The 27,621-nt window shown below is 53.2% G+C and overlaps 10 protein-coding genes and 1 non-coding gene across 11 annotated transcripts; 5 read left to right on the forward strand and 6 right to left on the reverse strand.

Moving 5' to 3' along the window:
- Positions 1–31: 31 nt before the first annotated feature.
- BU25DRAFT_406936 (uncharacterized protein) lies at positions 32–1,301 on the reverse strand. The gene is made up of 2 exons (XM_033705401.1): positions 993–1,301; positions 32–942 (listed from the first exon to the last, which is right to left on the reverse strand). Exons 1-2 carry the CDS (start codon positions 1,144–1,146, stop codon positions 110–112), a joined length of 987 nt encoding a protein of 328 aa, XP_033566594.1. The 5' UTR covers positions 1,147–1,301; the 3' UTR covers positions 32–109.
- Positions 1,302–3,314: 2,013 nt separating this feature from the next.
- BU25DRAFT_331716 (tyrosine-protein phosphatase non-receptor type 6) lies at positions 3,315–5,985 on the forward strand (the record flags this gene model as incomplete). Its single annotated transcript, XM_033702415.1, has 2 exons — positions 3,315–5,087; positions 5,140–5,985. 2 exons carry the CDS (start codon positions 3,315–3,317, stop codon positions 5,983–5,985), a joined length of 2,619 nt encoding a protein of 872 aa, XP_033566595.1.
- Positions 5,986–7,019: 1,034 nt separating this feature from the next.
- BU25DRAFT_406938 (uncharacterized protein) lies at positions 7,020–9,353 on the reverse strand. The gene has a single exon (XM_033705402.1). The coding sequence runs from the start codon at positions 9,266–9,268 to the stop codon at positions 7,034–7,036; it is 2,235 nt and encodes a 744-aa protein (XP_033566596.1). The 5' UTR covers positions 9,269–9,353; the 3' UTR covers positions 7,020–7,033.
- An 864-nt stretch (positions 9,354–10,217) lies between these two features.
- On the forward strand, positions 10,218–11,605 carry BU25DRAFT_406940 (DNA-binding protein-like protein HGH1). Its single transcript, XM_033705403.1, has 5 exons — positions 10,218–10,245; positions 10,300–10,345; positions 10,396–10,613; positions 10,672–10,902; positions 10,954–11,605. Exons 1-5 carry the CDS (start codon positions 10,225–10,227, stop codon positions 11,584–11,586), a joined length of 1,149 nt encoding a protein of 382 aa, XP_033566597.1. The 5' UTR covers positions 10,218–10,224; the 3' UTR covers positions 11,587–11,605.
- BU25DRAFT_384386 (MFS general substrate transporter) lies at positions 11,606–13,817 on the reverse strand. The gene is made up of 2 exons (XM_033704323.1): positions 12,915–13,817; positions 11,606–12,852 (listed from the first exon to the last, which is right to left on the reverse strand). Exons 1-2 carry the CDS (start codon positions 13,370–13,372, stop codon positions 11,697–11,699), a joined length of 1,614 nt encoding a protein of 537 aa, XP_033566598.1. The 5' UTR covers positions 13,373–13,817; the 3' UTR covers positions 11,606–11,696.
- Positions 13,818–14,475: 658 nt separating this feature from the next.
- Positions 14,476–16,674, forward strand: BU25DRAFT_487909 (uncharacterized protein; the record flags this gene model as incomplete). The annotated part of the gene is made up of 3 exons (XM_033711307.1): positions 14,476–14,815; positions 14,868–14,993; positions 15,043–16,674. Exons 1-3 carry the CDS (start codon positions 14,525–14,527, stop codon positions 16,672–16,674), a joined length of 2,049 nt encoding a protein of 682 aa, XP_033566599.1. The 5' UTR covers positions 14,476–14,524.
- A 1,914-nt stretch (positions 16,675–18,588) lies between these two features.
- Positions 18,589–18,674, forward strand: BU25DRAFT_t21. The gene has a single exon. It is a non-coding gene; the product is annotated as a tRNA-Val (tRNA).
- A 286-nt stretch (positions 18,675–18,960) lies between these two features.
- On the reverse strand, positions 18,961–20,133 carry BU25DRAFT_331458 (uncharacterized protein; the record flags this gene model as incomplete). Its single annotated transcript, XM_033702402.1, has 2 exons — positions 18,961–19,112; positions 19,167–20,133. Coding segments are annotated over 2 exons (1,119 nt in total), but the record flags the coding sequence as incomplete, so codon positions are not given.
- Positions 20,134–21,857: 1,724 nt separating this feature from the next.
- On the reverse strand, positions 21,858–23,300 carry BU25DRAFT_406943 (trans-2-enoyl-CoA reductase-like protein). Its single transcript, XM_033705404.1, has one exon. It carries the CDS (start codon positions 23,240–23,242, stop codon positions 22,019–22,021), a length of 1,224 nt encoding a protein of 407 aa, XP_033566601.1. The 5' UTR covers positions 23,243–23,300; the 3' UTR covers positions 21,858–22,018.
- An 88-nt stretch (positions 23,301–23,388) lies between these two features.
- BU25DRAFT_384396 (short chain dehydrogenase-like protein) lies at positions 23,389–24,375 on the forward strand (the record flags this gene model as incomplete). Its single annotated transcript, XM_033704324.1, has 2 exons — positions 23,389–23,475; positions 23,645–24,375. Exons 1-2 carry the CDS (start codon positions 23,427–23,429, stop codon positions 24,373–24,375), a joined length of 780 nt encoding a protein of 259 aa, XP_033566602.1. The 5' UTR covers positions 23,389–23,426.
- A 78-nt stretch (positions 24,376–24,453) lies between these two features.
- On the reverse strand, positions 24,454–27,165 carry BU25DRAFT_151021 (6-phosphofructokinase). The gene is made up of 2 exons (XM_033700632.1): positions 25,345–27,165; positions 24,454–25,294 (listed from the first exon to the last, which is right to left on the reverse strand). The coding sequence occupies exons 1-2, from the start codon at positions 26,935–26,937 to the stop codon at positions 24,515–24,517; spliced, it is 2,373 nt and encodes a 790-aa protein (XP_033566603.1). The 5' UTR covers positions 26,938–27,165; the 3' UTR covers positions 24,454–24,514.
- Between the last annotated feature and the right edge of the window lie 456 nt (positions 27,166–27,621).

Consider the following 27,621-nt stretch of genomic DNA (forward strand, 5'->3'; position numbering starts at 1 on the left):
TTCTTGCATTCGCATGAGACGAAAAGTTCAAGATGGCTGTATTACATATCCGCTACATCATGAACACGATCACGAATCTCACCTTTTCCGACTTCTACTGGGTATCAAATCACTCGTCCTCGTCTTCATCCTCATCCATCTGTTCATCCCTACTTGCCCCACCGCCCGAGCTATTTCTCTGCGGCACCCTATCCGCCCTCTCCCCCACATACACATTCCCACCACACACTGTCCTACATTTCGGACACTTCTTCCCCTCCGCGCTCCTCCCACTATAATACTGATTCGCACACCGATCATGCCACCTCACTCCACATTCGCGATTATTACACCGAATCCCAAACGTCACAATCTCTCTACACCCCTCACAATCCCTTATCCTGATCATCGGCTCATCATCTTCGTCTTCAGCGGTCTCATTGTACGTCTCCTTGAGGTAGGAGTGCAGTTCCATCAACGCGCGGGGCGCAAGGGAGTAGTATTTGGAGCGCGAAAGTTGCAGGAAGTTGTCTGCAAGCAGAGCGTCGAGGACCGCGTCGGCTTCGCCTATTGTTATGCCCGTGTCTGCGGCTTGCAATTGTACGTCTTCGTCGACCATGCTGGCGGCTTGCGATTGCCGGTTTCGCCGTGGGCGCGCGAGTTGCGAGGCGTCCATTGGCTTTATCGCCATAATTTCGCGTGTGGGTGTGTTGTTTGTTTCGAACATGGCATCTAGCAGGCGCCGGATGTATGCTATTTCGTTTGCGGTGAAGCGGGTTGCGAGCTGGGTCATGGAGTCGGAGGTCTTGTTTACGAGGGCGTAGGTTGTTTCTTTGGTTTGCTGGTTGCGTGCGTGCCGGATTTCGAAGTCGTAGGGCTCGAGTTTCGCGTTGATGGTTTGAATTATTGGGGTTATAAAGCCGGACTGGGTCACGTCGCCTTCTGGGAAGGGCCGGTCAGGATCTGTGTAGTATGTTAGTGTAAGCATCTATATGTGGGAAGGTAGTACAGACTGTGTGCGGTCATGATGGCTGCGAGAACGGGCTTGATCTCGTCTATTGTCAGTACGCCATGTGTGAAGAACGACTGAAGAAACACGCGATGAACGTAGGTATAGTCTTCCTCGTCTGGTACGTCGCGCACCAACGGTGTTTCGCCCCGCGACATGTTGATTGTAAGATGTGGTGGGATGCGTGGGTGTAGAATCCAGAGTGTGTGGGGTTGAAGTTGGAAGGTACGCGTTGCGCGGGGAAATTTGGCAGGCGCGTCGTCGCGTCAACACGTGCAAGAACGACGACTCTTTGTGGAAGGTGCATCCTACATCCTCAAACAACAAACCGAGGTATCACCCTCTCTTCAAGATCTTGTTCTGATGAGTCCCCTGAACATACAGCAAGTCGGCACTGCAGGCCCTGTTCTGCCACCCAAGAATTATGACTGCATGTCTGGTTGAGCGCCTTCAAGTTCACCAACCCTTCACAGACAACAAGCAACTCGGAGCCAGTTCATTTTCAATCATTGGACTTTTGTCTCGCTCCACAGCGCTTGCTATTACTTGTGTCTGATTCGTCCGGAGTAGAATTCCCACAGTTTACAACCGCCTCACGGCTCACGAATCACGATACCAACTACTATCAAGGCACTTACAACGACCTGGCAACAAGTCTAATCGTGGCACGAAGCACCGGATAACACCGGATATCGAAAATTGTCATGCCATTTTGCAGCTTTCAGATCAAGAAAAAAAAAGGGCAACTCTTGATTCGTTGGTCCTTCTCTATCGTGAAGCGTACTAGATGGCCACGAGGACCCTCCAACGGCCCGTTCATACTATCCAAGATTCAAGTCTTTGTGTAATATCCTGGTAAGCTAAAAACGTGTCTGCAGGAACAGAGCCGGCGGCCGAGGATGATGAGTGTGTTCCAGCAAATGGGCTCTTGGCTCGTCTCAACACCACGGCGAGTTCTCTCACAGTACGAATTGGACGATGTCACCAGCGCTGTTCGGATCTGATTCCGAGAACCGTGAGCCAGTGGACCTCAGATAGCCGCCCCGGGCCAGCATGAATCAATTAGATCTGCGATTAGCAACGATTGGCCGGCAGCCGGTGCCAGCTTGACAAAACAGCGGTCACCTTTGATGGAGCCCAACCGGCACGCGACAAGCGGGTCTATCAACCCTGGCCAACTTGAGGAGCAACCGTCTCATGAACACATCCAGCATCGAGTCCGCGACTACACTTCGCCCGAGGTTCAGTTCTGCAAGCATTTCCCACAGCGCAATAATGGCGCTTTGTCTTGAATCAGCATGTCAAGTTTTATCTTTCTTGGGCGCACGTCGATCTCAGGGTCCAGCGGTGGTGGATCTTCGCCTTGTTTCGCAACCAACACTTGACACCCAGCTTGGTCTTAGAAAAGCCACAGCAGGTTTGCGCCTCGAGTACGTACCCTGTACTGGTCAGATGGCTCGCAATACCTGCAAAATCACTAAAGTGACGGTGTGACCTGCACACACTATAGACCGGAGTGTAGTGCTGGAGCACGAGAAGTCGCAGCGCAAGTCACTCTCTTGTCTCCATCTGCCTTAATGGGTTGATGTCGCAATCGAATGGGTAAGGAGCAGCACGATAGGGTGGGCAGCTGACTGGGTGGGCGGAAAAGTGGTGATGATGGTCAGGTTCCAGGCCCGGCCCTGAGACTGAACATATTCCTTCGAAGCGGAGCATTAGCAAGTCTTAGATGCGTCTATTCCCCGATCCCTCATAAGAAGTCTCGATCCGCTGCTCCTTCTGTGTCCCAAACTTACGATCACTGGCATCAGTTTCCGCCCTCCTTCCTCTCCGCCCACGCTCCGCCGTTGGCACTCAGCCCTACCGTTGTGGTCACGAGCCTGCTGCTGGTTTCAGGGGCCTTCAAGTTGCGGACCCTGCGTGCCCTTTAGCGAGCCTCCAACCTGTTACGACATTACCACGCAGTTGGCCGCGGCACCAAGCTTAGAAACAAGCAATTGCCTGTCGCTGCAGTCACGTATCGCGAGTGTCCGTCCGGACTCAGTCATCCGTGACATTGTTCAGCAGTACTCGGCGAGCGCTGTTCTAAGCGTTGTGGCTGCGCAGTCCAGTTCGTGTTTGTCATCGGCGCGGTGACATCATACTGGAAATTGCCGTGCTCTTTGAAGGCGCTGCTCAGCAACCCGGTCCTCACACCCGCACCTGACGCCAACCACGCCAACGCCACGGAGGATCCATATTTCATGTACCTATTCCCTACTACGTCCCTGCACTACCGCTAGAGCCACGCCTGCTACGTCGACGTCCACACCCAGGTGCCTTCACGATGTCTACTCCTGTGGTTTCCCAAAGACCGCGAGGCTCCTCCCACTCCGCCCAGCGACCCGTCAGATCGACACCCATGACGAAGCCAAGTACAACCCTTCCCAAAACCAACCCGCCGCCCCTCGTGCCCCGCATGAACGGTATCGCAAAAACACCGAGCCATGTCGTGCAAAGCAGCAAGGCACCGGGCACACCGAGCCCGAATTACTTTGGCCTGACCATCAATGGCGACCACTTCTCCTCCAGCGCTGCACAGCACATCCGCGGTAACTGGAGTCCGCCCACATCGAACGTACGTTCGACTGCCGCCGCCTCGCCACAGATGATACCCGTCGAGCAGAATCCCGAATTCGAGCAGTTCAGGAAGGCATCAGAGAACGCCAAAGGTTTCGCCCTGGGCAACTTCGACTTTGGCTCGTTCTCAGCTGCGGTACCCACCAAGGGTCCACTGACTGGGTCCTACAAGCCGCCCATGTCTCCGCAGTCCATGAAGGAGACTGCACGACCCACTGTAGAGAAGTACGATGGCAGCAGCGACTCGTCGCCCAAGTCGCCCAAGCCACGCTCACCTAAACGCATGCTCTCCACCGAATCATCAATGTTCCCTGATCGACCTCGGAGAAACTCGCCAGCATCATTCGAAGGCTTTGGACGTACAGATGCAATTGCCGAATTCGATGAGATCCGTCCACCTCGACCCTCACTGCCACCCACAAGGTCAACACATCACCAATCGACGCGTGCAGAGACGTTACCCGCTAACATCTACGACGAAAGCAACACCGATGGACCAACTATGGCAACTCCTCAGCACATCCTTAACATCCTCGAGTCAGCAGTCGAAGAGGTACTGCTACTCGACCTTCGAGTCTCTACACAATATGCCAAGTCTCGCATAGCAGGCGCGCTAAGTCTCTGCATTCCTACGACCCTCCTCAAGCGAGCATCGTTCAATGTCCACAAGTTGGCAGAGACTTTCAAGGATGACGAGCAACGACAAAGGTTTGAAAAGTGGAAGAACAGCAAGCACATAATAGTATACGACTCCAACTCTGCGCAGTTGAAGGACGCAGCGACCTGCGTCCACACACTCAAGAAGTTCACAAGCGAGGGATGGAATGGCGGCACTTTCATCATCCGTGGCGGGTTCCAGGAGTTTGCACAGAAATTCCCCAACTGCATCACACATTCGAGCTCCCACAGTCCGACCTCGTCTGCAGGATCGAAGGGTGCCCTCAAGCTCAACATTGGTGGACCTGCAGTTGCACCCGTTATCGGCGGGTGCCCAATGCCTGCTACACAGAACGCCGCGAACCCCTTCTTCGGCAACATTCGTCAAAACATGGATCTTATCGGTGGTGTTGGCCAGATGCCTGTCAAGAAGCCCGCTTCCATGACCGAGTCTGCCAAAGAGGAAGTCCCACAGTGGCTACACAAAGCAGCAGACGACAAGGACGCAGGCAAGCGTGTCTCTGACAAGTTTCTGCACATTGAGAAGAAGGAGCAGAAGCGCATGCAGGAGGCACTCTCGGGCAAGGTTGTCTACGGCATCCCGGGAGGACAGAAGGATGTTGCGAAGAATATCCAAATTGCCGGTATCGAGAAGGGTTCTAAGAATCGATACAACAACATCTGGCCGTACGAGCATTCCCGAGTCAAGCTCGAGGGTTGCGAAGATGGGTCTTGTGATTACATCAACGCCAACCACGTCCAAGCCGCCTACTCGAATAAGCGTTACATTGCGACGCAGGGTCCAATCCCCGCTACTTTCAAGGTATGTCTTGCACCCACATAACAATATGTGATCATAGCTAACTCATGCTTAGGACTTCTGGAATGTCGTCTGGCAGCAGGATGTCCGCGTCATTGTCATGCTTACTGCCGAGCAGGAAGGTGGACAAGTCAAAGCACACAACTACTGGTCTGACAAGCACTTCGGTAACTTGCACCTGAAGCAGCTTGGAGAGCACCGTGCTTCCCTTGAGCCGTCTAGGATCCAGGGCCATAAGGAACGCTCGCAATCACACAGGCCTTCCATCGGCCAAAGAAAACCGACAACCTCGCAGCCAAAGACCTCGTTCTTTCCTGACCCAAATGATAACGTCACCACCGCATCTCCCACATCCGAGAAGCCCTACGTCACCGTGCGCAAGTTCACCCTGTCCAACGACGAGGAACCCTTCGAACGTATGCGCGAGATCACACAGCTCCAGTACTCGAATTGGCCCGACTTCGGTGCCCCAGCCCACCCAACCCACCTTCTCGGCCTCATCGAGCAGACCGATGCAGTCGTGCGATCTGTAAACGGCGTCAGCTCCCCTAACAAGCCCGAGCCAGCGAACAGCCGTCCTGTCATCGTCCACTGCTCTGCCGGTTGCGGTCGTACCGGTACCTTTTGCACAGTCGACTCCGTCCTCGACATGCTCAAGCGCCAGAAGCAGGCCCGCCCTAGTAGGCAAAGCACGCCTATGGATGTTGATGCTGGGTCGCCTAACCACTGCGAGAACGGCGAGTGGATTGGCAAGGAAGATTTGGATCTTATCGAGAAGACCGTCGAGGACTTCCGCCTTCAACGTCTGAGTATGGTGCAGTCTTTGCGCCAGTTCGTACTTTGCTACGAGAGTGTTTTGGAGTGGCTGAATGAGCAGCATGTTCAGTCGAAGGCCGCCTAGACCTTGGACTTGATCGAACAGCATGAGTTTTGTTTAGTTTTGAGGACACAGTAGGACACGGGTTTACGAGAATCACGACATGCACAAGACGGAATGGAGGCGCAAAGTCGTTACAGCATTGTTGTCGTCATATTCAACTTTCATCGCGCAGGATACGGAAGTAAGGATCATGGGTCGGCGTTGCATTGCTTGGGTTCAGTATATATTGCATAGGTAATCATGGCGGGGGACGACGGGATGGGAAGGAAAGGGTTTCTTTACAACGTATAAGATGAGTGGCTAGAGCAATCAAAGACGTATCTTCAATGCTCTCCTCCTATACAGATCGCTTGACGATTCAGAAGATATTGATGTCGAAGATCAGTAGCCCAAAGATGCGGCCACTCTGTTGTATCTATAGTCGCTGCTAAATATTCTGACAATGCCTAGAGGGCTTCTTCCTGCCATAAACAGCATCGATAATGGAATGCCTTATCGACCATACCGATTACAGCCAGAAAGGGTAGTTTCAGCCCAAGAGAACACCGCACAACAGTACCAAATGTCTTCCCATATTTTGTATTACCATTGAATAGTTGAGTGCATAATTGCGGCCACACCGCGACCACCGTCTTCAGGTCAAAACTAGGACATTTTAGAGACATTACACCAACGCGCCAGGCATTAACTCGATCTTGTCTTTCGTGGAAGTACATTTGTTTCGATCGAGAAAACATTCGTCCCCAGTCCATCTATCCATCCAAAGAGTCACGACGTTTCAGAAGCTGCTAAGTAGCATACACTTGATTCAATCGAGATTAACAGCAATGCATTCAAAATTTCGAGCCATCAAGACTAATGGAGACCTCTAGGCATTGGACCAAGAAGATACGAACCACATGGCTTCTATCGAGTCACAACCACAAGTACGAAGATCATTGGGAGCGTTGAGATGAAGTTAATACTCTCACACAAAGTTGGTATAATGCGAAAACCCAAAGATCTACAACCCCTATATACTGGCGCCAATACCAGTCCCTGAAGACGCCATCTACCCTCTCGCTACCTTCTAAGACTTACTGAACGACGTAATAACCATTTTGACAACCCCAGCGACGATTTTGAATACGACGCTCAATACCCACACCACAGCCTTGAAGAAGAAGACGACTGTCCCGACAAGAGCTCGGGCAATGAACGGCAGCTGATCCTCTTTTTCCGCCGCCTTCCTCGCTTTCTTCTCAGCCTTCGTTTCCTTGACGCTCGACTCCTTGCTCTGCCCATACCACTCACCCAACTCGATGTCTTTATCGAAATCCGCATTTCGGTCTCGAGCTCGAGATGTAGCCCGACTCGTCGCCTGACTCTGACTCGTCTCATCCACGGTCGTAGACTTGAGACTCATTACAAGTTTCCTCAAACCCGAACCCAGCGCTACAACGCTCTTCTGTCTTCCCTCCTTGTCCCTGACATCAACACCTTCCCAGTCCCTCGCAAAACTGTCTTTGAGAGACCGCGCCTTGGTCTCGGGAGTAGTCAACTCATAGTCATTTGGAGGCGGGGCGTCGAAGTTCTGAAGAGAAGTTTTGCGACTCGAGCGTCCACGCGTGGCTTCCGCGACCGCAACAGCCAACAGCGTAGACGTTGCTATGTCGACGAGGAATGGGTTTCCGAAGCGACTCAAAGCGCCCAGGTTGAGGGTTAGAGCGTCGGCGCTGAAGTCGAGGCGCGCTAGCATCGCGTCGTCGGCTGTCGCGTCTGTGGTCGTGGGGAGTTGGGCTACGGACATGGTTGAAGGTGTAGCGGAGATAGGACGGTTTTGCGCATCGAAGCGAGGAGGCAGTGGGAGGGGGGAGAAAGCGTTTGTGCGCGGTGTGGATGTAGAGAGTATGTACGGGTTCAGCAGCGTAATCGAAGCTGGTTTTGACCCAGAGAGTGCGAGCGCCGAGGGCATGTTGTGCCCGTATATGGCTGTGACTGGGCGGGTGGACGGCTTGTTGATGAGCGAGCAATCACCTTCAATTTGGACAGGGAAGGTTCCGAGCGTGGGGTGGTGAAGTTGGTATGAGCCTTCGGAGGGGATGTGTTGGGCCCAGGGGTTGGCTTGTTGTTTGGGGTCGTTGCGTGTCCAGAGGAGTGTGCAGCATTCTCGCTGGGCGGCATCGGCGAGGACGTCTTCGGCTAGTCGCTGTGCGGCGGGTGATTGGGCACCAGGGTCGACTAGAGCGATGCGTGAGGCGGCTGGCGAGTTTGCGGCGGCGTCCAGGGCTTGAAGAGCTGCGAGCTTCGGGTATATGCTCGTCAGAAGTGTGGCAGACTCTTGCTGCTGGGGGTCGAACATCGTGGCGTCCATAGAAGGAGGTGAGATGAGGTCGAGTTGTGCAATCGGGAGTACTCGTGGCTGAGTAGGGTGATGTCGTTGGATCAATAACTCATTGATAATACTTTGTACGGGAGCATCTTCGCCAGCGAGATTTGTTGTTGCTAGGCTGTAGAATGGAAGAGACGGTGTAGTTCCAAAGGTGATGGTAGGGTTCGCCATTGTCGCTCGGTGCATCTTCAGGGTATAGATCTGAATCGCTGGCTCTTCTTGCCCGTTTGCTGCCAGCCAGAGATTGTCAAGTAGGTGTGAGGGTGTAAAGAATGTTTTCGGTGGTGGTTTGGCGGCCATGGTATTTCTTGAAGAGGTGCTGCTGTAAGGCACATATGGCTCTGAGTACGGCAAACGGCTGACTTGGCTCGATGGTATGTGCGTCGGTGATGCTTGCGTGGGTTTGTACGCTTGTTGCGCAAGAGGCAGATTTGGATTGTATGTTGGAAACATCGAACGCATCTGTATCTCTTCTTGCGGTGATATGGGTGCTCTTGTTGCGGTGGTGTTGCTACGGACGAGTGTATCGCATGTTGAAAAAGCAGGAGAGACCGCTCGATTGGGTTCAGGACTGTAGGCGTGAGGTGTCGAGAACGATGGTGAAGGACCTCGGTAGAAGTCTTCTTGTGTCACGACCGGTGATGGTGTCGTAGGTCCTGTTGTAGAGCCACTTGCTGCTGCAACGTGCACTCGAGGTGGTGCAGTGATTGCCGGAGCAGCATTGTTCATATTCGACGGCGATACAGGGACTGAGTTGACCTGTATAACGAGCTCGTGAAAGTCGATTGGTTCCTCCATATGGTTCGCACTGTCCTTCCTCTCTACAACCGGTGCTGGGACAGAGGGCTTCATGCCTGGCGATGGTCTTCGGGCTGGGCTCGTTTGCCTTGCACGAGGGGGTGGAGGAAATAACTGGAACCCGGTGCCGGTCATCTTGAATCCGTGATCTCTTTCGCGTTCGTTGAGTGATTAAAAATTAGATATTCAGATCTAGTTCGCAATGTGCGGTAAGTGGGCAGACGTCAAGTCGGTATTGGAAACACAATGACGCCTGAACCCATAAGTATATGGGGTCCAACAAGGCATTCACATTCCGGAGACTAGTAAAGCAACTTTCGCTCCCTACCCGGTGCAATAGCGGTAGAAGTGCCTCCATGCATAACCTACCACTTACAGCACTTTTCGTGGTGGAGGCGACCAATCAGAATGGTGACCCTCCTCGGCGCGTAGCGATGGTTGGCGGCTACGATGTCGGTGGTTGGTCTGCATCACATTAAGCGCCGGCACTCCAGCACCCCAGAACATTACCAGGGTCGCTGTATGGCCTGCAAATGCGTATAGAACGTTCTCATTTGCTAAATGCCATGTGCCTGACCAGCGCACAGGGCACGGCCGTATGCGATGGATAATCTGCGGGAGGAAGCGATCAGCTCGAGTGTCTATTTTGAGGGACATTTGCAAGCTAGCAACGACTATGGCATCTCTCAGAGGAGGGAACAAAGTATAAACGCTCGTCGAGTCATGGTCGAGATGTACTCATCGTACGTTGTCAATATGATGGAGGTGTCTTGCTTTCAGATGGAGACTGGCGCAGTGAATGCCGGTTGAGGGGTTTGGGAACTATAGCTGTTCGACTGGTCCCATCATGTCGGCAAGGTGAGTGATAGTGCATTGTGATGTAACGGAGTCAGGGCGAGAATCCGGTGGTTAATGAGCTCCGAAAGCCTGCTTTCGTGAACCTGTCTGATGGAAGAAGGGCGGAAGGTTGTGGAAGGGCTCACGATTGGATGAGATGAAGGGTCCGCGCTACTGTTATCGATAACCTTAAATTCTTTTGGTGATGGAAAAGTTGTCATTGCGCATGCGACACCAGCAACACAACTTTGAAAATGCCCACCGAACTAGAAGAGGTACAGTACTGGCGATAACATCTCCTGGGTCGCACAACTAATTTTTACCCATAGCTCGTCGAATTTCTCCACCACGGCAACACGCAGATTCGACAAGCTGGTGAGCGCTGCCCCACCACCCCGCCATCGACATTCGCTCACACCAAACAGCCGCTGAGCACCTTGTCGGATACTCGCAAGCTGATGTCCCCCTCTTCAAGCGCAATCAGCTAGAGCCTGTCAAGGACCTCAAGCTGCTAGTCAAGGACTATGCGCCCATCGCGAAGAACGCCCTCACGATCCTCATCAACATCTCGGCAGACCTCGAAGTCTTGAAGGACATCTCGAAGGACGATGCGTTCCTCGAACTATTGCTGTCACGGATAACAGTATGTCAGTTCCCCGGTACATACAATGCAAGGTATGTGGAAGCTGATTGAGGGTTAGAACAAGAAGGAGCCAAATGCGAACGAGATCGCCATGCTCCTCGCCAATATGGCAAAGGACGACTCGCTCCAAAGAGTACTCGAGCTGAAGCGCGATGTACCGAAGGAGCTCTCGACCTCGAAATGGGCCATGGACCAGCTGATGGACTGCTTTGTCAAGGGCGCCGAGGGAGCGTACAACAAGAATGCTGACTTCGACTACCTATCGTACTTCTTCGCTGATCTAGCCAAGGTACACTAGACCTCACCCTCGCCATGAAGAGTTGGCTGACCAGTAATACAGTTCGAGAAAGGCCGCGAGTACCTCACGACGTCCCAAGAGCACGACAGCAACATCATCCCAATCACCAAAATCCAAGTCTTCACAGATCACAAATCGCACATTCGCCGCCTCGGTGTAGCATCCACAATCAAGAACGCAGCCTTCCGCGTTCCAGCGCATCCAGTACTGTTGTCGAACCTACCAGAAGATCCCACCCTGCCTGCGCCAGGCATTGGCGCGAACCTGCTTCCGTATATTCTGTTGCCGTTGATGGGACCAGAAGAGTACTCGGATGAGGATACGGAGGGTATGTTGGATGAGTTGCAGTTGCTTGAGCCGGACAAGGAGCGCGAGAGCGACAACGAGATCATTAAGAGTCATTTGGAAACCCTTCTCCTTCTCACCACAACGTCCGAGGGGCGAGAAGTGCTGAGAAGAGTAAAAGTGTACCCCATCGTTCGGGAATGCCATCTCCACATTGAAAACGAGGAAGTTCGAGAAGCATGCGATCGTGTTGTCCAGATTGTTATGCGCAAAGAAGAGGGCGAGGAGGAGGATGTGCCTGATATGAGTGCGGCGGGTGGGAGCGCGGGGAAATTGGTGGAGTTGAAGGATGACGAAAATGAGGAGGACCAGCTTATCGAAGTGTTGTAGATGCTGAGTTGTGGAAAGTGAAGATAAATTCGACTACGATTGGCGTCTTCGCGACATAAATGCAACCACTAGAGATTTTATCTGCGACAAAACGCCCGTCTATATGCACGCTATGCTTTTGCAGGTCGAATGACGTCCTCTTTACTGCTCTTCTCACTCTCCCCATCTCCATGCAGCGGAGTCTCGTTACCATCCTCCGCAGCAACCTCCTCCAACACCTTCTCCACCGCACCCTCCTCCTCATCCCACCCCTTCTCATGCCTCACATGATTGCCCTTCTCACTCGTCTTTCCATCTGCGCTATCCTTGTTCTTCTTTTTCAGACTCCACCCGCCCTTCCAACCAACCCATCGCTCTTCCCATGGACCTCTAGCAAACATAACCAACAACGCCGCGCTAATGAGCCCCACACTCGTACTCCCACTCCCAATCCAGCCCGCCGTAGCGTAAATATGGTTCCCAGCAGCCGTGCCAATGAGCTGTCCACAAAACGTACTAACCATGAATGCCGTATTCACACCATTCCGCCTCTTCGGCTCAATCGTATAAATCGCGCTCCTCTGCGCAATCTGCGCAGTTTGATTTCCAAAATCCAGCAGCAGGGCTTGCAATACCGGGCCTGCGACGTTAAACGTGCCGATATACGTGCCCAGACACACACCCAGCAGCGAGCAGCTGAGCCCGAAAATGATGGAGAAGTGTGGTACGAAGCGGTCGGTCATGCGGCGCGCCCAGATAGGGGAGATGAGCATGCCTGCTATGCCGATTAGGCCGAAGAGGCCGATGGTTATGGAGGAGTAGTGGTATGGTTGCCCGGCGAGCAGGAATGTGAGGGTTGTCCAGAACGATGTGAAGGGTGCGGAACACAGCATACCCGCCAGACACGCCTGCACTAGCACCGGATGTCGTGGAATCATAAGCAGGATATCCCACAGGATGCGGAAGTAGTTCATGCCTGGATTGGTAGCGGGGTAGTCCGGCATGAACAGCCATAGCAGGATGAAGATGAGGTATTGCAGGCACAGAGACATCCAGTACACCGCGCGCCAGGTTACGAAGTTGGAGATTGTGCCGGAGAGCACGCGGGCGACTAGCACGCCCAGCATGAGGCCGGAGACGACGATGGAGAGGGCTGCTGCGCGGCGGTTGGGTGGGGCGAGGTCACCGACGAGGGGGAGCATGAGTTGGGGTGTTACGGTTGTGACGGCGGTTATGAAGGATATTGCTGTGAAGACGCTAAGGTTGGAGGTTATGCAGAGGCCGAGCCTGTGTCGATGTCAGGATGTCCTCTCTGATTTTGAGTTTGCTGTTTGGTTTCGTAGACTTACCACATCGTTGCTGTGAAGAAGACAAGTCCACATACGAATGGACGTCTGGGTAACAGATCTCCTAGTGGGCATAGAAACAGCAAGCCTGCAGCGTATCCAGCTTGCATGACCGTTGGTATCTGCGCAACTTGTTCATAGCGAACACCGAAGTCTTGAGCCAAGATGTTAAGGATGGGATGATTATAGTATAAGTTTGCAACAGTGAAGCCTGCCGCAAAGGCGAACAGTACGTTCATAGACATCGAGAACTGAGGCGGTCTGTTTGGGTCCCATCGACATCGTGACGGACAGTATGTGAGGGCGTTGTAGATTTTGTCCCATTTTGATAGCTCTTTCTGCTTCTCATTGCCTAAGTCGTCTTGCGTTGAGTTGGGTGCTGGTGTCGATGTTGACGTCTGATTTGTCACCAAGCTGGTGATAGTTTGGCCGCCCTCAGCCTTTGGTTCGCTCGATGTCATCTTCGGTCACACAAGGGAACCCTTATCCAAAACCTGTCCAGTGAGATGCGATTGCGAGAAGAACCTCAATATCCAAACATAGGTACAGCAAGCGAAGGTGTTGAAGAAAGACAAAACGCCATGCAGAAGAAGTCCATGACGGATTGCGCTTCGGAAGTCGATGAGGAGCCGATGTTAGGGTCGTTAAAGCCGATATGACCACTAATCACATCATCGATGGATATTTGTTTGCGGATAAATACCCACTGTTCTGCTATCGCAGGTTCATTCGAAATCTCGAGTGCATAAAGCATCGTGTTGTCTTACTGGAGATGGGATTGTTGTTCGTGCGACCGCGCTGAGCCTGGCTCCACACTTACGATAACTAAGGACACGATCTCTCAGGTCTCGAAGCTGGATGTGTGTACCTTGGTAAATTAGTTGCACGATGCCCCGTGCTTTCTGATGGTCAGTTCATCTGTCTTGAGTGCCTTCATCATCCACAGGGCTGGAACAGGCAATTGCAGCGAGTGGAGACCCTGATTGGGCGAGGGCCCGCCTGTCAAAATCGAGACCCTCGAATCCCCAGAAGGAAACTGCACAGCACATGTTATGACGATGCATGTCAAAAGAGCAAGGCAGCTTCGTGTTCTGCGTCAGAGCTCTGCAGCCGCGGACTGCTTGTGGAGATCGATGACAGGATAAGACATGATCTGAAGCAGGGAACGCGCAACGAGGGAGAAGGGTGTGGAGGCACGATCGCGAACCTGGAGAAGATCGGTAAGCGAGAATGCCATCCTAGATACATGCTGAATCTCACTTCCACCAGACTCTAAGGTTCTGCGTCGCTCACCACCAAGAGATCTGGATCTTGCTGTTGCATCTGCTGTCTTTAGCAACGTTTAGCGCACGTTTTACAGGTGTCAAGCAACGGTCACCGTGAAGGTTTGTACCAAAAGCAGCAGCTGATGATCTCCAGTGATGCTGTGGCTTCCAATGATCTGTGATCCGGGCCGCTCGTGCAGCAGCCTATGACGCAACCCATACCAGCAAGCGCACCCTGGCGCGTGTCCCTCGTTCTTGTATATCAGCAAAACAACGAGCAAGGCTTACATGCTCAATCTCTCCTATCCCTAACTTTACACCACAGTCCTATTTGCAACCTTACACATCATGGTTGAAGGACTGGTCCTCAAGGACCTGCTCCCTCACCCGGAGACAGATCCTACCGTTCACGAGGGGAAAGCCACAACAATTGTAGATGCGCCTACCGAGAGCCATAGCCTTGCGCTCGAAGCAGCAAACGGCAATAACCCAGACCATGGCACAGGTGGAGCCCAAGTAGCTCATGGTCAAGAAGTGCTGGATCTAGGATGGAACGAACCCAAGGAGCATGTGAACAGCCCACTTGTTGGAGGTCTCTCGAACGAGGAAGTGTGGTTGCTTGTTCGCCGTTTCAACAAGGTGAGAAACATTTATATACTTGGGCGAGCAGCCCAGGCTGACCATAGTACAGCAAATGTACCATGTGAAGGAGATTCCAACCGCACCTCCTGGAGGCTTAGACATGAATATTGCAGACGAAGAGGAGTTCTCCCCAGACAAGCTCCGTGCAAACCTTGAACGTTTGTACATGACAATAGTAGGTACGAAACATTCAAACACTCAGTTGCCTGCTTACGCGAAGACAGGGCATCGGTATGGTGGCTTTTGGCAAGCATATCGTCCGCCTGCGCTCATGGCGCGAGTTCAATCGTACCTCCTACTTCGCCTCTGCATACTTCGTAGCCTGGCTTCTCGACCTAATCATGCCGCTGATATCGATCACACTCGTCACTCTTGTCTTCTACCCACCGTCTCGCGAGATCCTCTTCCCACCGGCACCGATTGCGCTCGTCAGCTCTAAGGGAGGTGTTCAGAAGCCAAAGGCTGGCGTTTTGGGTAGCAAGGACAGTGCAACAGGGGCAGCAGAGAACCACAAAGGTGAGGCAGTGGAACAGGAAGCAAACAACTTTGTCAACGGCATTGCTCATGTTGCACTGGCTAGTGCTACGGGCAAGCACCCTCAAGGTGAATCTGAGGACGGTGATCAGCCTCAAGGAGACAGCGTCCCAGATCCATCTTCGATCGCAATTGGTGCCGCAGACGCACAGCAGGCAGCATCTGGTGGCAAGGCATCGGCAAAGCATGACAAGACCAAGGTGCCCATGGAGACTGCTATGTGGACCAAGATGCGCCCCATCATGCACGGTCTGGCAGATGTCACCGACACCTGGGAGCGATTTGGCAATGCTCTCGAGCCAACAGCTCCATTCCCCAAGAAGAAGTACCGGTTGCGCTTGACAGCGGTCGTGTCTCCTCTCGTCTTGATTTCGCTATTCGTCACTTCCTACATGTTCATGAAGGGGGTGACCTTCGGCATTGGATTCGGTTTCTTTGGCGATCCAGTCATTTCTCGTGGGCTCGAACTGCTGAACCGCAAATTTCCCAACTGGCAGAAGCTACTTGAGCTTCGCAACACGTTACTCAAGGGCGTCCCTACTAACGCTCAGCTCACTGTCACTCTCCTCCGCATTGGCGAAGCCAACAAAGCGCCTCTGCCGCCCCCACCTCGCATCGACGAGCCCCCACCAGAAAAGCCAGTGGATGTCAGCGACAAGGACCTGCGCGCCGCAGGTGCAGACTGGCCGCTCAATGCGACTCAACAGGAGCTCGACGAAGCCATGGCCCACGACCCGACCGTCAAACATCAGACCGGCGGCGAGGACATCGACAATGCCAAAGACAGCAAGCACGGCAAGAAAGGAAGTAAAATTCTCAACTTCTTCCGCGGCACCGTCAAGGGCGGTGTCGAGACCACAATCGGCGCCGACAAGGTTAAAGCAGCTGCTGGCTCACAACATGCGAAGAACCGCCTTGGTGCTGTTCAGCCCAAGGGCGAGAAGAACATCGATGGACCTATTGAGTTTAAGGCTCGCGATAAGGGGAAGAAGGGCCACGTGTACATCACTACCGTTGCTACGATCCCAAGTATAGCTTTCTCAACCGACTCGACTATCGAGAAGATCGGTACAAAGGACCGTGAGGATCTGCACCCGTCTTGGACGATTCCCGTCGGCGACATCAAGGAGCTCAAGAAGGTCGGTGGTTACGGATGGAAGGCGAAGTTGGTCGTTGGCTGGGCGATGAATCGCGAGGTCGCCGATGGGTTGGAGATCGTTGACCGCAGGGGCAACATCATCAAACTTACGGCTATGCCGCTCAGAGATGAGCTGTTCAACCGTCTGGTGGCTATGGGCGGACAGAAGTGGGAGTGTTGGTAAATACCTGCTTTGCTTTGTATGGCATCGCATGAGGCTTAAAATGTGCTGGTCTCGATACGGCAGGATATATACCACAGTTTGGAGTTCTGGTGTTGAATTGGGGAGATCTCGCAGCATTGGTTCCCACATCGTGGCAATACATTTCTCACACCTCTATGCAGTTCGAAGACATTGGATAACCATCGCGTTTTTATCGATTACCTTTGTGGCTGCTGATATCATCGAGAGCAGATTCCATACAAACCCTCCTATCCAAACATTTCCTACTGTACTTCGCAAACGCTCGTTGTCCAGCTCCACTCACTTCTTCGGTTTCGCCGTCTCAGCAATCTGTACCCAGGTCAGCCTCTTTCATCATAGCCCTAACCTTCAAGCCTCCTTGATACATACCCTCTTCTGCAGCGCAACCAAATAATACGCCTTGAATGCACTCAAAATAGGCCCCGTGAAATTTGGCACCGTAGAACTTATGCCCTGCGCCAGGGCTGCAAAGCCACCAACTTCAGCACTGATGCCGAATCGCTTTGGATCTTTCTTCCGTCCGTCGTTCAGCTTGTCGAGATAGTTCCGCAGTTGGTCTGCGGTGGCTGCAGAGTAGAGTGCGTAGCCCTTGGGGTTCGCGACGCCGCTGCGCATTTCTGCTTCTACGTCTGCGACCGTGAGGGGTTTGGCTTTTGCGGTGCGGGCGCGGGTTTCGGCGTCGTGGATCATTTTATCGGTTACGCCGTTGGCGGCGGTTGGGTTCGCGGCGTCCCATTGGGAACTCATGGTTGCTGTTGTTGGTGGTGGTTGGTCGTAGGGTATAACTTGTGCGGGTTAAGATTGTAGGCGACGATGTGAGGTCTCTATGTATGCTAGGGAGTCGAGATGCAGGTCAAGGCTTGACAGTCCATCAACGGGACGGAAGGGTATTCTTATATGTTGTTAAGTAGACAGGACAAGCGTAGATTGAGGCTGTACTTGTGCAACCTGGCAAGTCTGACGTGAGCTCTTGCCCAGTGAACAGTAGTGGTTACCTATCAAAGATGCCGCAATCCTGCATGGATCCCATTGCTTACCGTCTCTCACATGATTCGATGATACCAAGCATTAGCATAGTTTCCCAATCCCCAATCCCCGAGACATGGTTGTGCTCAGATCGAGGGCTCGTCGAGGAACGAGGCGACAAGAGGGAGAACAGGATGCTACGTTATATCATGTCTGAGTAGACTCTCTCGGCAGAGAAATTGCTGGTTCGGGTCCAACGGAACGTATATCACAATCAAAAGTGCCTATCATAATCCCCAGTTGCTGATATGGATGCCATGGCCCTGCTCGATAGCTCGAGTGATTTTGGAGTTCAATAGACGGGCAAGAGTATTCCTATAGTACTCAACACTGAGACTATCTCATAAGCCATCTGTGCAATTTTCGTGTGGAGGGAGTGTCTTGCTGACCACTTGGCGTGTCCCATGCGGATGGAATTGGGTACATTGATAGATAGAGGTCAAACACCGAATGTGTTACACCTCACTCGCTTACCCCTCTTCAACCATCCCATTATGTATACCATATTTTCGGTAGGAACCATAATTCAAAGTCGGGTTAGAATATCACAACGGAACAAGACGTGAAGTTCGCAGACGGAGCCAGCGGCCGCCCGCAGGGCGCGCTTGAACTGGAGACCTTCAGTGAACCAACTGGAATGTTAGACTGACGTGACAACAAAGCGCAGCATCGAACCGTTTGCTTGATTTGTGAAGTGCACCGCACTCCACATCTTATCGTTCTGATGGCTGATGTGGGGCTCAAGATGGACAGGAGTGAATAGAGAGGGGTCGAAGTCCAGCTTTTCGCTCGCGATCCGTGCGTACATTCTACATATCTATTATATATACATTTTAGCAATATAAATCCTCATAAATCAAAGCAAACGGTTCGATGGTGTAGTTGGTTATCACGTCAGTCTAACATTCCAGTTGGTCCACTGAAGGTCTCCAGTTCAAGTCTGGGTCGAATCAATACCTTTTTGCAGAGCGGTCGCTAGGCGAAAGAACAGCTTTTTGCTCCTTTGCTCTTCCCCCTCTTGTTGGGCGTATGGGGCAGTTCTCGGCAGAGTGTGGCATTCGTTTTTTTGCGAGGCTGACTACTCATGCTGGGCTTTTGTATCATGCCAGGGTATTTGTTTGCTGATTGCACAAGTACTGATATTACGTTACTCCGTTGCTATATATCAGTCGTAGCTATTGTAGACGATGCACTCCATCGTTATTCCCTTTATAGTCCTACAGTATTCAAGAATTATTTCTATTGCAGGTCGACCCTCGTACCGTGATTGGGCAGCTTGACCCTGAACAGCGCGAAAGGACGCACGCGCCTGTCCGTGCCAGGGAAGAAGCTCTTGCTGAACGCCAGCTGGTTGTCGGTGAAGTATAGATAGCCATCACTTGCAACAGACACTGTTCCTCGTTAGCCTACCATCCTCACGCCACTGTAGAGTTGGTGGCACTTACTGGTATCAATCCAACTAATCCTTGGATCTCGCACGAACGTCGAAATCGTCCCATTGGCAGGGTTGAAGAAGCTCAACTGGTTCTGCTCCATATTGCCCGCATAAATGAACCCATTGCTGTCCGTCTCGAAGCCATCACTAACGCCGCGCTGCCCATGATTCTGCACCGCACCCTGTGCCAACAACTCAGAGCTCTGACTGCGATCGCGCAGCCTCTTCGTAGGCACACTGTACAATCTCCGCCCACCAACGGATCCAAAGTACAAGTCCTCACCATCAGCGGACAGAGCGATACCATCACTACCAAGCGGCACGGTAGTCAACGGCATGTTAGGACCCGGGATGTAATACAACGGCTGCCCCCACACGAACGGGACGAACCCGCGCTCAGCACTCACTTCAGGGATGTTGTTCAGATGTCTCCAGCTCTCCCCGGTACCAAGGTCGACGATGATGATCCCATTGCGGCCCTCGGAGGACGAGTCGGTGATGTACGCGACGCCCTTTCCTGAGCTGGTGAGTGACGCGCGGAGATCGAAACGCACGTCGTTGACGTAGGAGTCTGGGAATGCGACGGTGGAAGGGAAGACGATGGTTTGGATCACGCTATCAGTGGTGATGTCCACGCAAATTAGTTTCGTTCCGCCGGGCGAGGCACTGAGGAGCGTTCCGTCGGCGGTTTGCACGCGGCCTGTGTCTAGGATCCAGAGGCGGTCGAGAGGGTCGAGGACTACAGATTGCACGCCGATAAGGTAGTTCTGGTAGTTTGCGCTGGTGGGAGGGGATGTGGTGTAGTTGATTGCGCCGCCGGGTGGGTTGTTGATTTGGGCATTTGGGTAGGGTGTCTCGGTGTTGTTGAAGTTCAGCTCTGCGACAGCGTAGCGGGTGGTGTTGCCGGTGTTGGTGTTGTTGCTGTCGAGGCCGGCTGGGTAGTTGGAAAACTTGCGGCCAGAGCGGGATACGGTGATGCCTGGGTATGTTGTTAGTAGGTGTGTACAGTCGGAGGACAAAAGTCTTGTCGCCCGATGCACTTGGACCACCACAACTACTTTTGAGTGAATGTTCACACACTATTATCTCAACAACCACACGGTGAAATTTGAATCTGATTAAAGCGCTGGATTGCGCATGATCTCAATATTTAGTCTGATACCCCTGTGCACGCATACAGGCACTGAGTCGTCGTGGCATTGAGTAGATAAGCTTCTTGATCAGAGTATCAGGTATGGCCCACCACGCCTCTCTTAACCCTTCACAAAAGCAATCCCACTCCTCCTGGGTATCCCCGAGTGTATCAAATTCAGGGTGAAGCTCATGGAGCTTCCGTTTGAGAGCCTACCACATGTGCTCGATTGGATTGAGGTCAGGTGAGTATGGTGGGAAATCCATAGTCCATACCCCATGAGTCTCTAACCAAATCCTTGTCTTTTTGGCCTTGTGGATAGGTGCGTTATCGTGCATGAATATATCCATAGGGTTATAGTGAGGTTGGAGTCCATCACTGAGAGTTGAGATGTATGAGTCGGCAGTATAGCCTCTGCGTTGTGAGGTAGTATCCCGTTCCATGATGACCAGAGGACTACGCCTAACCCTACCCCCCCTAGTCACCCATATGCTTGCCCACACCATCTGCTGCCTAGCACGAGAAGACTCCTTCTCTGTCACCTTATTGTGATCATATTTCTCATCTGGGTACTGAAAACTCCACTCCTGGTTGGCACCAGAACCTCTTGCAACGCTGCACTCATCACTGAACTTCACTACTACCCGCTTCCAGTTGAGATGTGAGTGCTCACGTGCAAACCTGAGCCTGAGTAGAGCTGTGGCCCGGTTGATCTTAGGCCTCCGCTTTGATCTGAAGTTGCGTAGGTCTAGTGAGAAGAGCGTGCGATAGACTGTCTTCTTAGAGACTAGAGGGTGTAGGTTGCTGTCAGGCCACAGGCCAGCCTCCTCTAGTAGTGTACGGTATTGGATTTTGGGAGATCTTCTGGCAATGCGAAGGAGGAGACGACGCTGGCGACGCGTTAGACTAGCTGGGCGACCACTGCGAGGTCTGCTGGCGTTGGTGTTGAGCTCGTTGTAACGTGAGACGGTTCTCTGGATTGTCCGACGCGAGCAGCAGAGAGTCTTAGCAACTTCATTGGTCTGCGCACCATTCTCTAGAGCAGTAATAGCATAATCGCGTTGACGCTCTGATAATTCACCACCAGGCAATCGATCGGCAGAAATCTTAGCACCAAAAGCTCTCATATTGGGTGTGTAGATGGGGTGGGAAGTTGGGTTGTTGCTGATGCAATCACGGTGTTGGGGTGAGGCCTGTGCTCATGCGACCAGACTTTAGTCTTAGTACTGTATATCGGAGATGGTGTGGCGTACCAGTCGGCCACTGATCATAGTACAAATGAACGACTTCGAGAGGGCCGCCCGCAGAACCAGGATCGGAGATCACCTGTGCGCTTGAAAGTGCTGGGAGCAATGCGCTCGCGGCGAGAAGAACTTTCGACAACATCTTGCGTCTGTTGTGATACCGGTTACTCGCAGTCTCAAGGCCGCAGGGCTTGGACTTATAGCCATTGTGTTTTTGTAATTCATCGTTGCTAAGACCTCAATTGACCTTGATCCTGCACATCGGAGTACCGATGGTACGGTTAGGTGAGTCTTCACGTCATGTTCATGTAACCGGCAATTGATGTGCAAGGATAGAGTTGAGCTCGATAGTTGTGGCTGGTCTTTTCCCCGCTTCGAGCTGCGGCAGGATGCAGGCCCAATACTGGCAAGTTTTGACGAAGTCGATGCAGCTGTACAACGCGATAAATCCTTACAACATATCTACACAAGCTCTGGACAGCGTGTTTATGTCTTGCCAAACACAAAGACACCCTTTCCTTCCCGATACCCCTCAAGAGTATCCTTGACCTTCGCAATCAACTCATCGCCCTTCGTCTCATAATCCCACTTGATCTGATCAAACGGTGTGTCCTTGAACTCGCCCTTCCTTGTCATGTCCAGCACATCACTCACAGTCTTGATCTTATCCTCGGGGTTCTTCTCCGCCCATCGACTGACCCAGAAGCCGTGGAAATGGATGTCCTTGAAGATAAGCATTGATGCAGGAATGGTCAGCGGCTGCTTCGACATAGCGCCGTATGTGACGAAGTGTGCAGATGAAGAGAGTAGTTTCGCCATTGCGGTTGCGGCTTTGCCGTTTACACAGTTCAGCGCTAGTCTGATCTTCCCGCGACCGCCGTTTGTCCACTCTTTGGCTTGGTCGCGGATGCCTTGGGCTTGCAGTTCGGCGTCTGTGATGACGATGTCTGCGCCGAGCGCCTTGAGATCGTTCTTCAGCTTGTCTTCCGCAGCTTTGTCGTCACGCGAACGGATCACATTGATGCTCTTGAGTCCCCATTTCTTGCCTAGCTGGATTGCCGCACGGCCAACGCCTGAGTTCGCTCCATTCTGGATAAACCACTCGCCCGGTTGCAGAGTAGTGAAATCGGTGATCATGCGGTATGCGGTGCAGGGGTTGATGCTAACAGTGCCAGCCTGAATAGCGGTTATGCCCTCTCTCATTGTGTCGTCAAGCTTGACGACCTGATTTGTGGTCGCCGATGCGTGTGTCCTCCATGTACCGAAGCCAGGACCCTTCATGAAGACCCAGTCGCCCTTCTTGTATCCTGCACTCTTCACTTTGTCGCCGAGCGCGATGATCTCAGCAACTCCCTCATTACCAGCTACTGCGATGGGGTTGGGTGTGCCGAGGTCTGTAGTAAAGGTCGGTTTCGATGGGTACACGCCTTGGATCTGGTTGATGTCGGCCGGGTTGATGGGCGAGGCAAGGAAGCGGAGGGTCATCTTATCACCATGGGGCGGCGAGATCGAGTGCCCGTGCAGAGAGAGGACGGATGGCGGCTCACCATATTCAGAAAATGTGAGGGCTTTGGCCTGCTCGTAGCCGTACGCTGAAATGTTGCGGCGTTGAGCAAGTGGAAGTAGCGACCGCGGCGCAGCGAAGCGAGTGGTTGTTCGAGCGCATGTCCGCGCGATGCCCGGCGCGGGCAAAAACAGGGTTGAAGCCATTGGTGCCGAGGAGAGAGGTTTGACGTCTGGAGAGATGTTTGGAGCTCTCGGGTGATTGAGACCAGGTGCCGGAGCTATGACGTGAGTCTGAGTTGCGAGTCGCGGCATAGTGGGGAGCTCAAGCTTCACGCCACCTAAATTCTGCAGAACGCTGTCACTCTGCAACAACACACTACAAGTCAAGATGAGCGAACCGAAAGAGATGGTCATTATCCTTACTGGAGCCTCGCGAGGTAAGTAGAGACTCACTCAATTCAATTGTTATCCTAGATCATCTCTCCTTGCATTGCTGCCCCTCCTTCCTACTTAGTCAAGCAAGCTGCACTTCGCTTCTACACATGTCCCTACAGCCTGGGATGTCCCTTACATATACCCCCAGTACTTCTGCTGATACTCGTATAGGCATCGGCCTCACAATAGCCCACTACCTCCTCTCCCAGCCCGCGCAGCACAAACTCGTCCTCACCTCGCGCACCGCCTCCGCCCTCAACGAGCTGCAAAACAAATACGGCAAAGACCGCGTCGAAATCGTGACCGGCGACGCCGCTGAGCCCCGACTAGCAAAGGACCTCGTCTCGGTTGCAAACGAGCGCTTCGGCCGCCTCGACTCCCTAATCATCAACCATGGCGCGCTCGACCCCGTCAAGAAGGTCGCCGACTCGACACCCGAGGAGTGGAGAAAAGCGTATGACGTAAATGTGTTCAGCGCGGTCGGCATGGTACAAGCCGCGCTCCCCTCGCTCAGGAAGACAAAGGGAAGAATCGTGATCACGAGCAGTGGTGCAGCGACTGGCGCATACCAAGGCTGGGGCGCCTACGGATCAGGCAAAGCCGTTCTGAACCACCTCGCGCTCACACTAAGCGTCGAGGAGCCCGCTGTTACGACGGTCAGTATTAGGCCGGGAGTCGTGGATACGGAGATGCAGCGCGCGATCAGGGAGGAGCATAACAAGACGATGAGTGCGACGGACCAGGAGAAGTTTCATGGGCTGCATAAGGAGGGCAAGTTGGTACGGCCGGAGCAGCCGGGTGGTGTTATTGCGAATTTGGCGGTTAGGGGGGAGAGGGAGTTGAGTGGGCGGTTTTTGAGTTGGGATGATGCGAGTTTGAAGGGGTACCGGACGGACCTGTAGACAGAAAAGAAAGATGATAGAAGTGGTGAACAGAACAATGAACGCACAAGCATAGACCATGAAGCTACAAATGGTTAATTCATTTCAGTACATGCTAATCATAAAGGCACACCATCTACACTCTTCTCGGATCATACAGCTACAACGCTGAGCCGCTGCTGCTCGGCCTGCCCGCCAGGGTATCAATAGGCGAAGGGTTCTTCGGGGCCTGAGGACGGCCGGACAATGTGTCGACTGTCTCCTTGAGGACCATCCAGAACTCGTGCTTGGGGCGTCTCCTGTGCCACTCTGTCTCCTTCTTCTCGACCTGCTCCATGGGGCTGAACAGCAGCTTGCTGCCCTTGATACCAACCACACTGACGCTCATAGGGTCGTCGTCAATCTCGTCCATACTTTGGCCGATGAACTCCTCGAGGTGCTGCATGGCCTTGGTCGCAAACCTGACAGCGCGAACGCGGTCCATGGGCGAGGGTGTGGTGCCTTGCTGGAAGTGACCGGGCACACCGTGTCTAGACTCGAACTTGCCCTTGCCAGCCTCTGCGATCATCTGCGCGATCGTCTGGACTGAGTATGTCTTGCTTGCCTTCTCGTTGACAAGGATGACCTTTCCAGAGCGAGAGATACCCTTGTCTTTCTTGAAAACTTCGGCCAAATGGTCGATATCACGATCCAGCATCTTCAGGCTGATGCCGTCCTCGGGTGTGTACACAGCAAGCGCACCAATGGAGAGACCGGCGACTGTAGCAATGTAGCCGGACTCACCACCTTGGGTCTCGATAACGAAGACACGGCGGCGAGAGGCGGAAGCGGATTGACGGCAGGCGTCGGCGTACTGGATGAGGGCGTTCAGACATGTGTCTGAGCCGATTGAGTACTCGGTTCCGGGGACGTTGTTGGAGATGGTAGCGGGCACAATGACCTGGGTTTGTTAGGTTGGTACACTCAACATGCAGGACAGAGTGTACTTACGATGGGAATCTTGAACGCCTTGTAGTGCTCGCGAGCCTTACGCAGCTCTGACACGGCGGTGAAAGCCTCAAAGCCACCGACAACGAAAAGCGACTGGATGTTGTACTTCTTGAACACAAAGGCGCAGGTCTCGAGGTCCTCGCTGGGCAGACCACGGTTGGTACCAATCTCAGATCCGCCCTTCGAGGCCCATGTCTCGGCATCAACCCACTTGATGTCACGGACAGCGCCTACAGGCTCATCCGAGTGGTGGCGGATGATACCAGGGAAACCGTTGTGAAGCGCAACCGGTGTGTGGCCACGAGCAATACAGTATGCTACCGCCGCGCGTGTGGCAGCGTTCATGCCACCAGCTGGCGCTCCAACGTGGATGATACCAACACGCATGCGCTTCTCCTCTGGCAGGCGAAGCTCAGGCAAGTTCGCTGCTGTGGTGATGTGGTAGGACTTGTACTGCTCCGCGAACTCGGTGTCGCGAAGCTGCATGGCGCGCTCGAAGTCCTTGTTCTCGATAGCGACAGCAACCTCCTTAGTCTGCGCAACAGCCTCCAGGAGGGATCGGCGAACGATCTTGTTCTCTTGGACACAAATGACAGGGCTGGGAGTCTCAGGTGTAGCCTCCAAGACTGCCTTGACAGCCTCAGCACCCTGCAGAGTCGCAAGCATGCGGTCGTAGGCAGATGGGGTGCCTCCACGCTGGACGTGGCCGAGTGTGGTGATTCTTGTGTCGAGCTTGCCCTCATTCGCGAGGACGTCCTTGACCTGTGCGCAAGTGATCTTCTTCAGATTGCGATCAATAGCACCTTCAGCAACGACAACGATAGTCTTGCGCTTGCCCATGTCCCTCTGCTTCTTGATCTGCTTGAGCATCTCCTTCTCCCAACCTGGGTGCGGTGGATTCTCGGGTGTGAAAACAAAGTCTGCTCCAGTTGCTACACCAGCACTAAGAGCGAGCCAACCGCAGTGCCTCCCCATGACCTCGATGACGAACGCACGCTGGTGACTGACGGCTGTGGTGTCGACTGAGTCGATAGCCTCGCAGATACGGGCAAGGGATGTGTAGCAGCCAATTGTGGCATCGGTCATGGAGAGATCGTTGTCGATGGAGCCGACGAGACCAACGATGTTGAGATGTCTGAACGGGTCAACCTGCTCCTTGCTGAGTTCCTTCCTCTCGATGAGCTCCTCGATCAGGCTGGGCCACTCGTCACGGAACCTGTCCGCACCAGTGAGGGAACCGTCACCACCGCAGATGATGAGAGCATCAATGCCCTTGGTGATCATGTTCTTTGCGGCTGTTCGGCGACCGTCTCGCTGCATGAACTCCATGCAACGCGCTGTGCCGATGAGAGTACCTCCCTCAGAAAGGAAGCCTCGGACATCCTCCCAGTGCATCTCCTTGATCATGTCGCCGCCCTTCACAAGCCCGTCGTAGCCCTCGTAGATAGCGAATGCCTCGCAGTTGTTGTGGATGGCCATACGGACGACAGCTCGCACCGCTCCGTTCATGCCAGGCGCGTCTCCTCCGCTGGTCATGACACCGATTCTCCTCTTCTTGCCCTCGAGGGGAGCTGGTACGTTTGTAGGCGCCATGTTTGTGTGTGTTGTGTGTAGTCGTGGAAGTTCGTGAGAGTCGTGGGTGAAGTCGTGGAAGTGAGGAGAAAGGAATGATGTGGTCGCTGTGTTTCACTGTGGGTCAGGTATGAGGTCAAGGTGCGGTGTCTAGGAAAAGTGAGAGAGGCCGAAGCGGGTCCTCGTGGATGTGTTGAGGTTCAGAGCTTCCAGGAGGGGTAGCTTCAATGTGGCTGCAGCAAGCAAGTGGTATGATTGATAGTAGTGTGTAGCTAAGAAAAACAAAGCAGATTGATTGTACAGAGGTGTCCGGTCAATTACTATATACCTTCGGCGGCCCGATGATAAGGTCTGCGCGCATTCGTCTGCGATGCTGCTCAATGGCTGCAAGCTGCGGCAATGACGTGGGATCTGTGGGCTCTCTCAAGAAAAAAACAGCTCCCTCAGCCCTGGTCGGCCAAGTGGGGTCACTCCACCCATGGTGCCGGCCGGATCTTCAGCGAGACGTTTTTCAGCCTCAACACCAGGGTGGGCGGATCGAGATGGATTTATGCAGAATTGCATTGCCAACATTTCCCAAGGACGTGGCGTCCTAGTGATGCGACAACTACAGTGTGACTTCAAGGCTTGGCTTCAATCCCACACATCTTGGAACGCGCGGCTGCACGCTGCACTGCACTTCATTACCAGTTGCAACACGTGCAG

This window comes from Macroventuria anomochaeta (assembly GCF_010093625.1).
Source record: "Macroventuria anomochaeta strain CBS 525.71 unplaced genomic scaffold BU25scaffold_3, whole genome shotgun sequence".
NCBI lineage: Eukaryota > Fungi > Ascomycota > Dothideomycetes > Pleosporales > Didymellaceae > Macroventuria > Macroventuria anomochaeta.

Coding starts and splice junctions, on each gene's coding strand:
- BU25DRAFT_406936 (XM_033705401.1), bottom strand. CDS start 1,146: ATGTCGCGGGGCGAAACACCGTTGGTGCGCGACGTACCAGACGAGGAA. Junction 943..992: donor AGCCATCATGACCGCACACA/GTCTGTACTACC, acceptor CATACTACACAG/ATCCTGACCGGCCCTTCCCA.
- BU25DRAFT_406938 (XM_033705402.1), bottom strand. CDS start 9,268: ATGACCGGCACCGGGTTCCAGTTATTTCCTCCACCCCCTCGTGCAAGG.
- BU25DRAFT_406940 (XM_033705403.1), top strand. CDS start 10,225: ATGCCCACCGAACTAGAAGAG. Junction 10,346..10,395: donor CACGCAGATTCGACAAGCTG/GTGAGCGCTGCC, acceptor CACACCAAACAG/CCGCTGAGCACCTTGTCGGA. Junction 10,614..10,671: donor TATTGCTGTCACGGATAACA/GTATGTCAGTTC, acceptor ATTGAGGGTTAG/AACAAGAAGGAGCCAAATGC.
- BU25DRAFT_384386 (XM_033704323.1), bottom strand. CDS start 13,372: ATGACATCGAGCGAACCAAAGGCTGAGGGCGGCCAAACTATCACCAGC. Junction 12,853..12,914: donor TTCTTCACAGCAACGATGTG/GTAAGTCTACGA, acceptor ACATCGACACAG/GCTCGGCCTCTGCATAACCT.
- BU25DRAFT_406943 (XM_033705404.1), bottom strand. CDS start 23,242: ATGGCTTCAACCCTGTTTTTGCCCGCGCCGGGCATCGCGCGGACATGC.
- BU25DRAFT_151021 (XM_033700632.1), bottom strand. CDS start 26,937: ATGGCGCCTACAAACGTACCAGCTCCCCTCGAGGGCAAGAAGAGGAGA. Junction 25,295..25,344: donor AGGCGTTCAAGATTCCCATC/GTAAGTACACTC, acceptor TAACAAACCCAG/GTCATTGTGCCCGCTACCAT.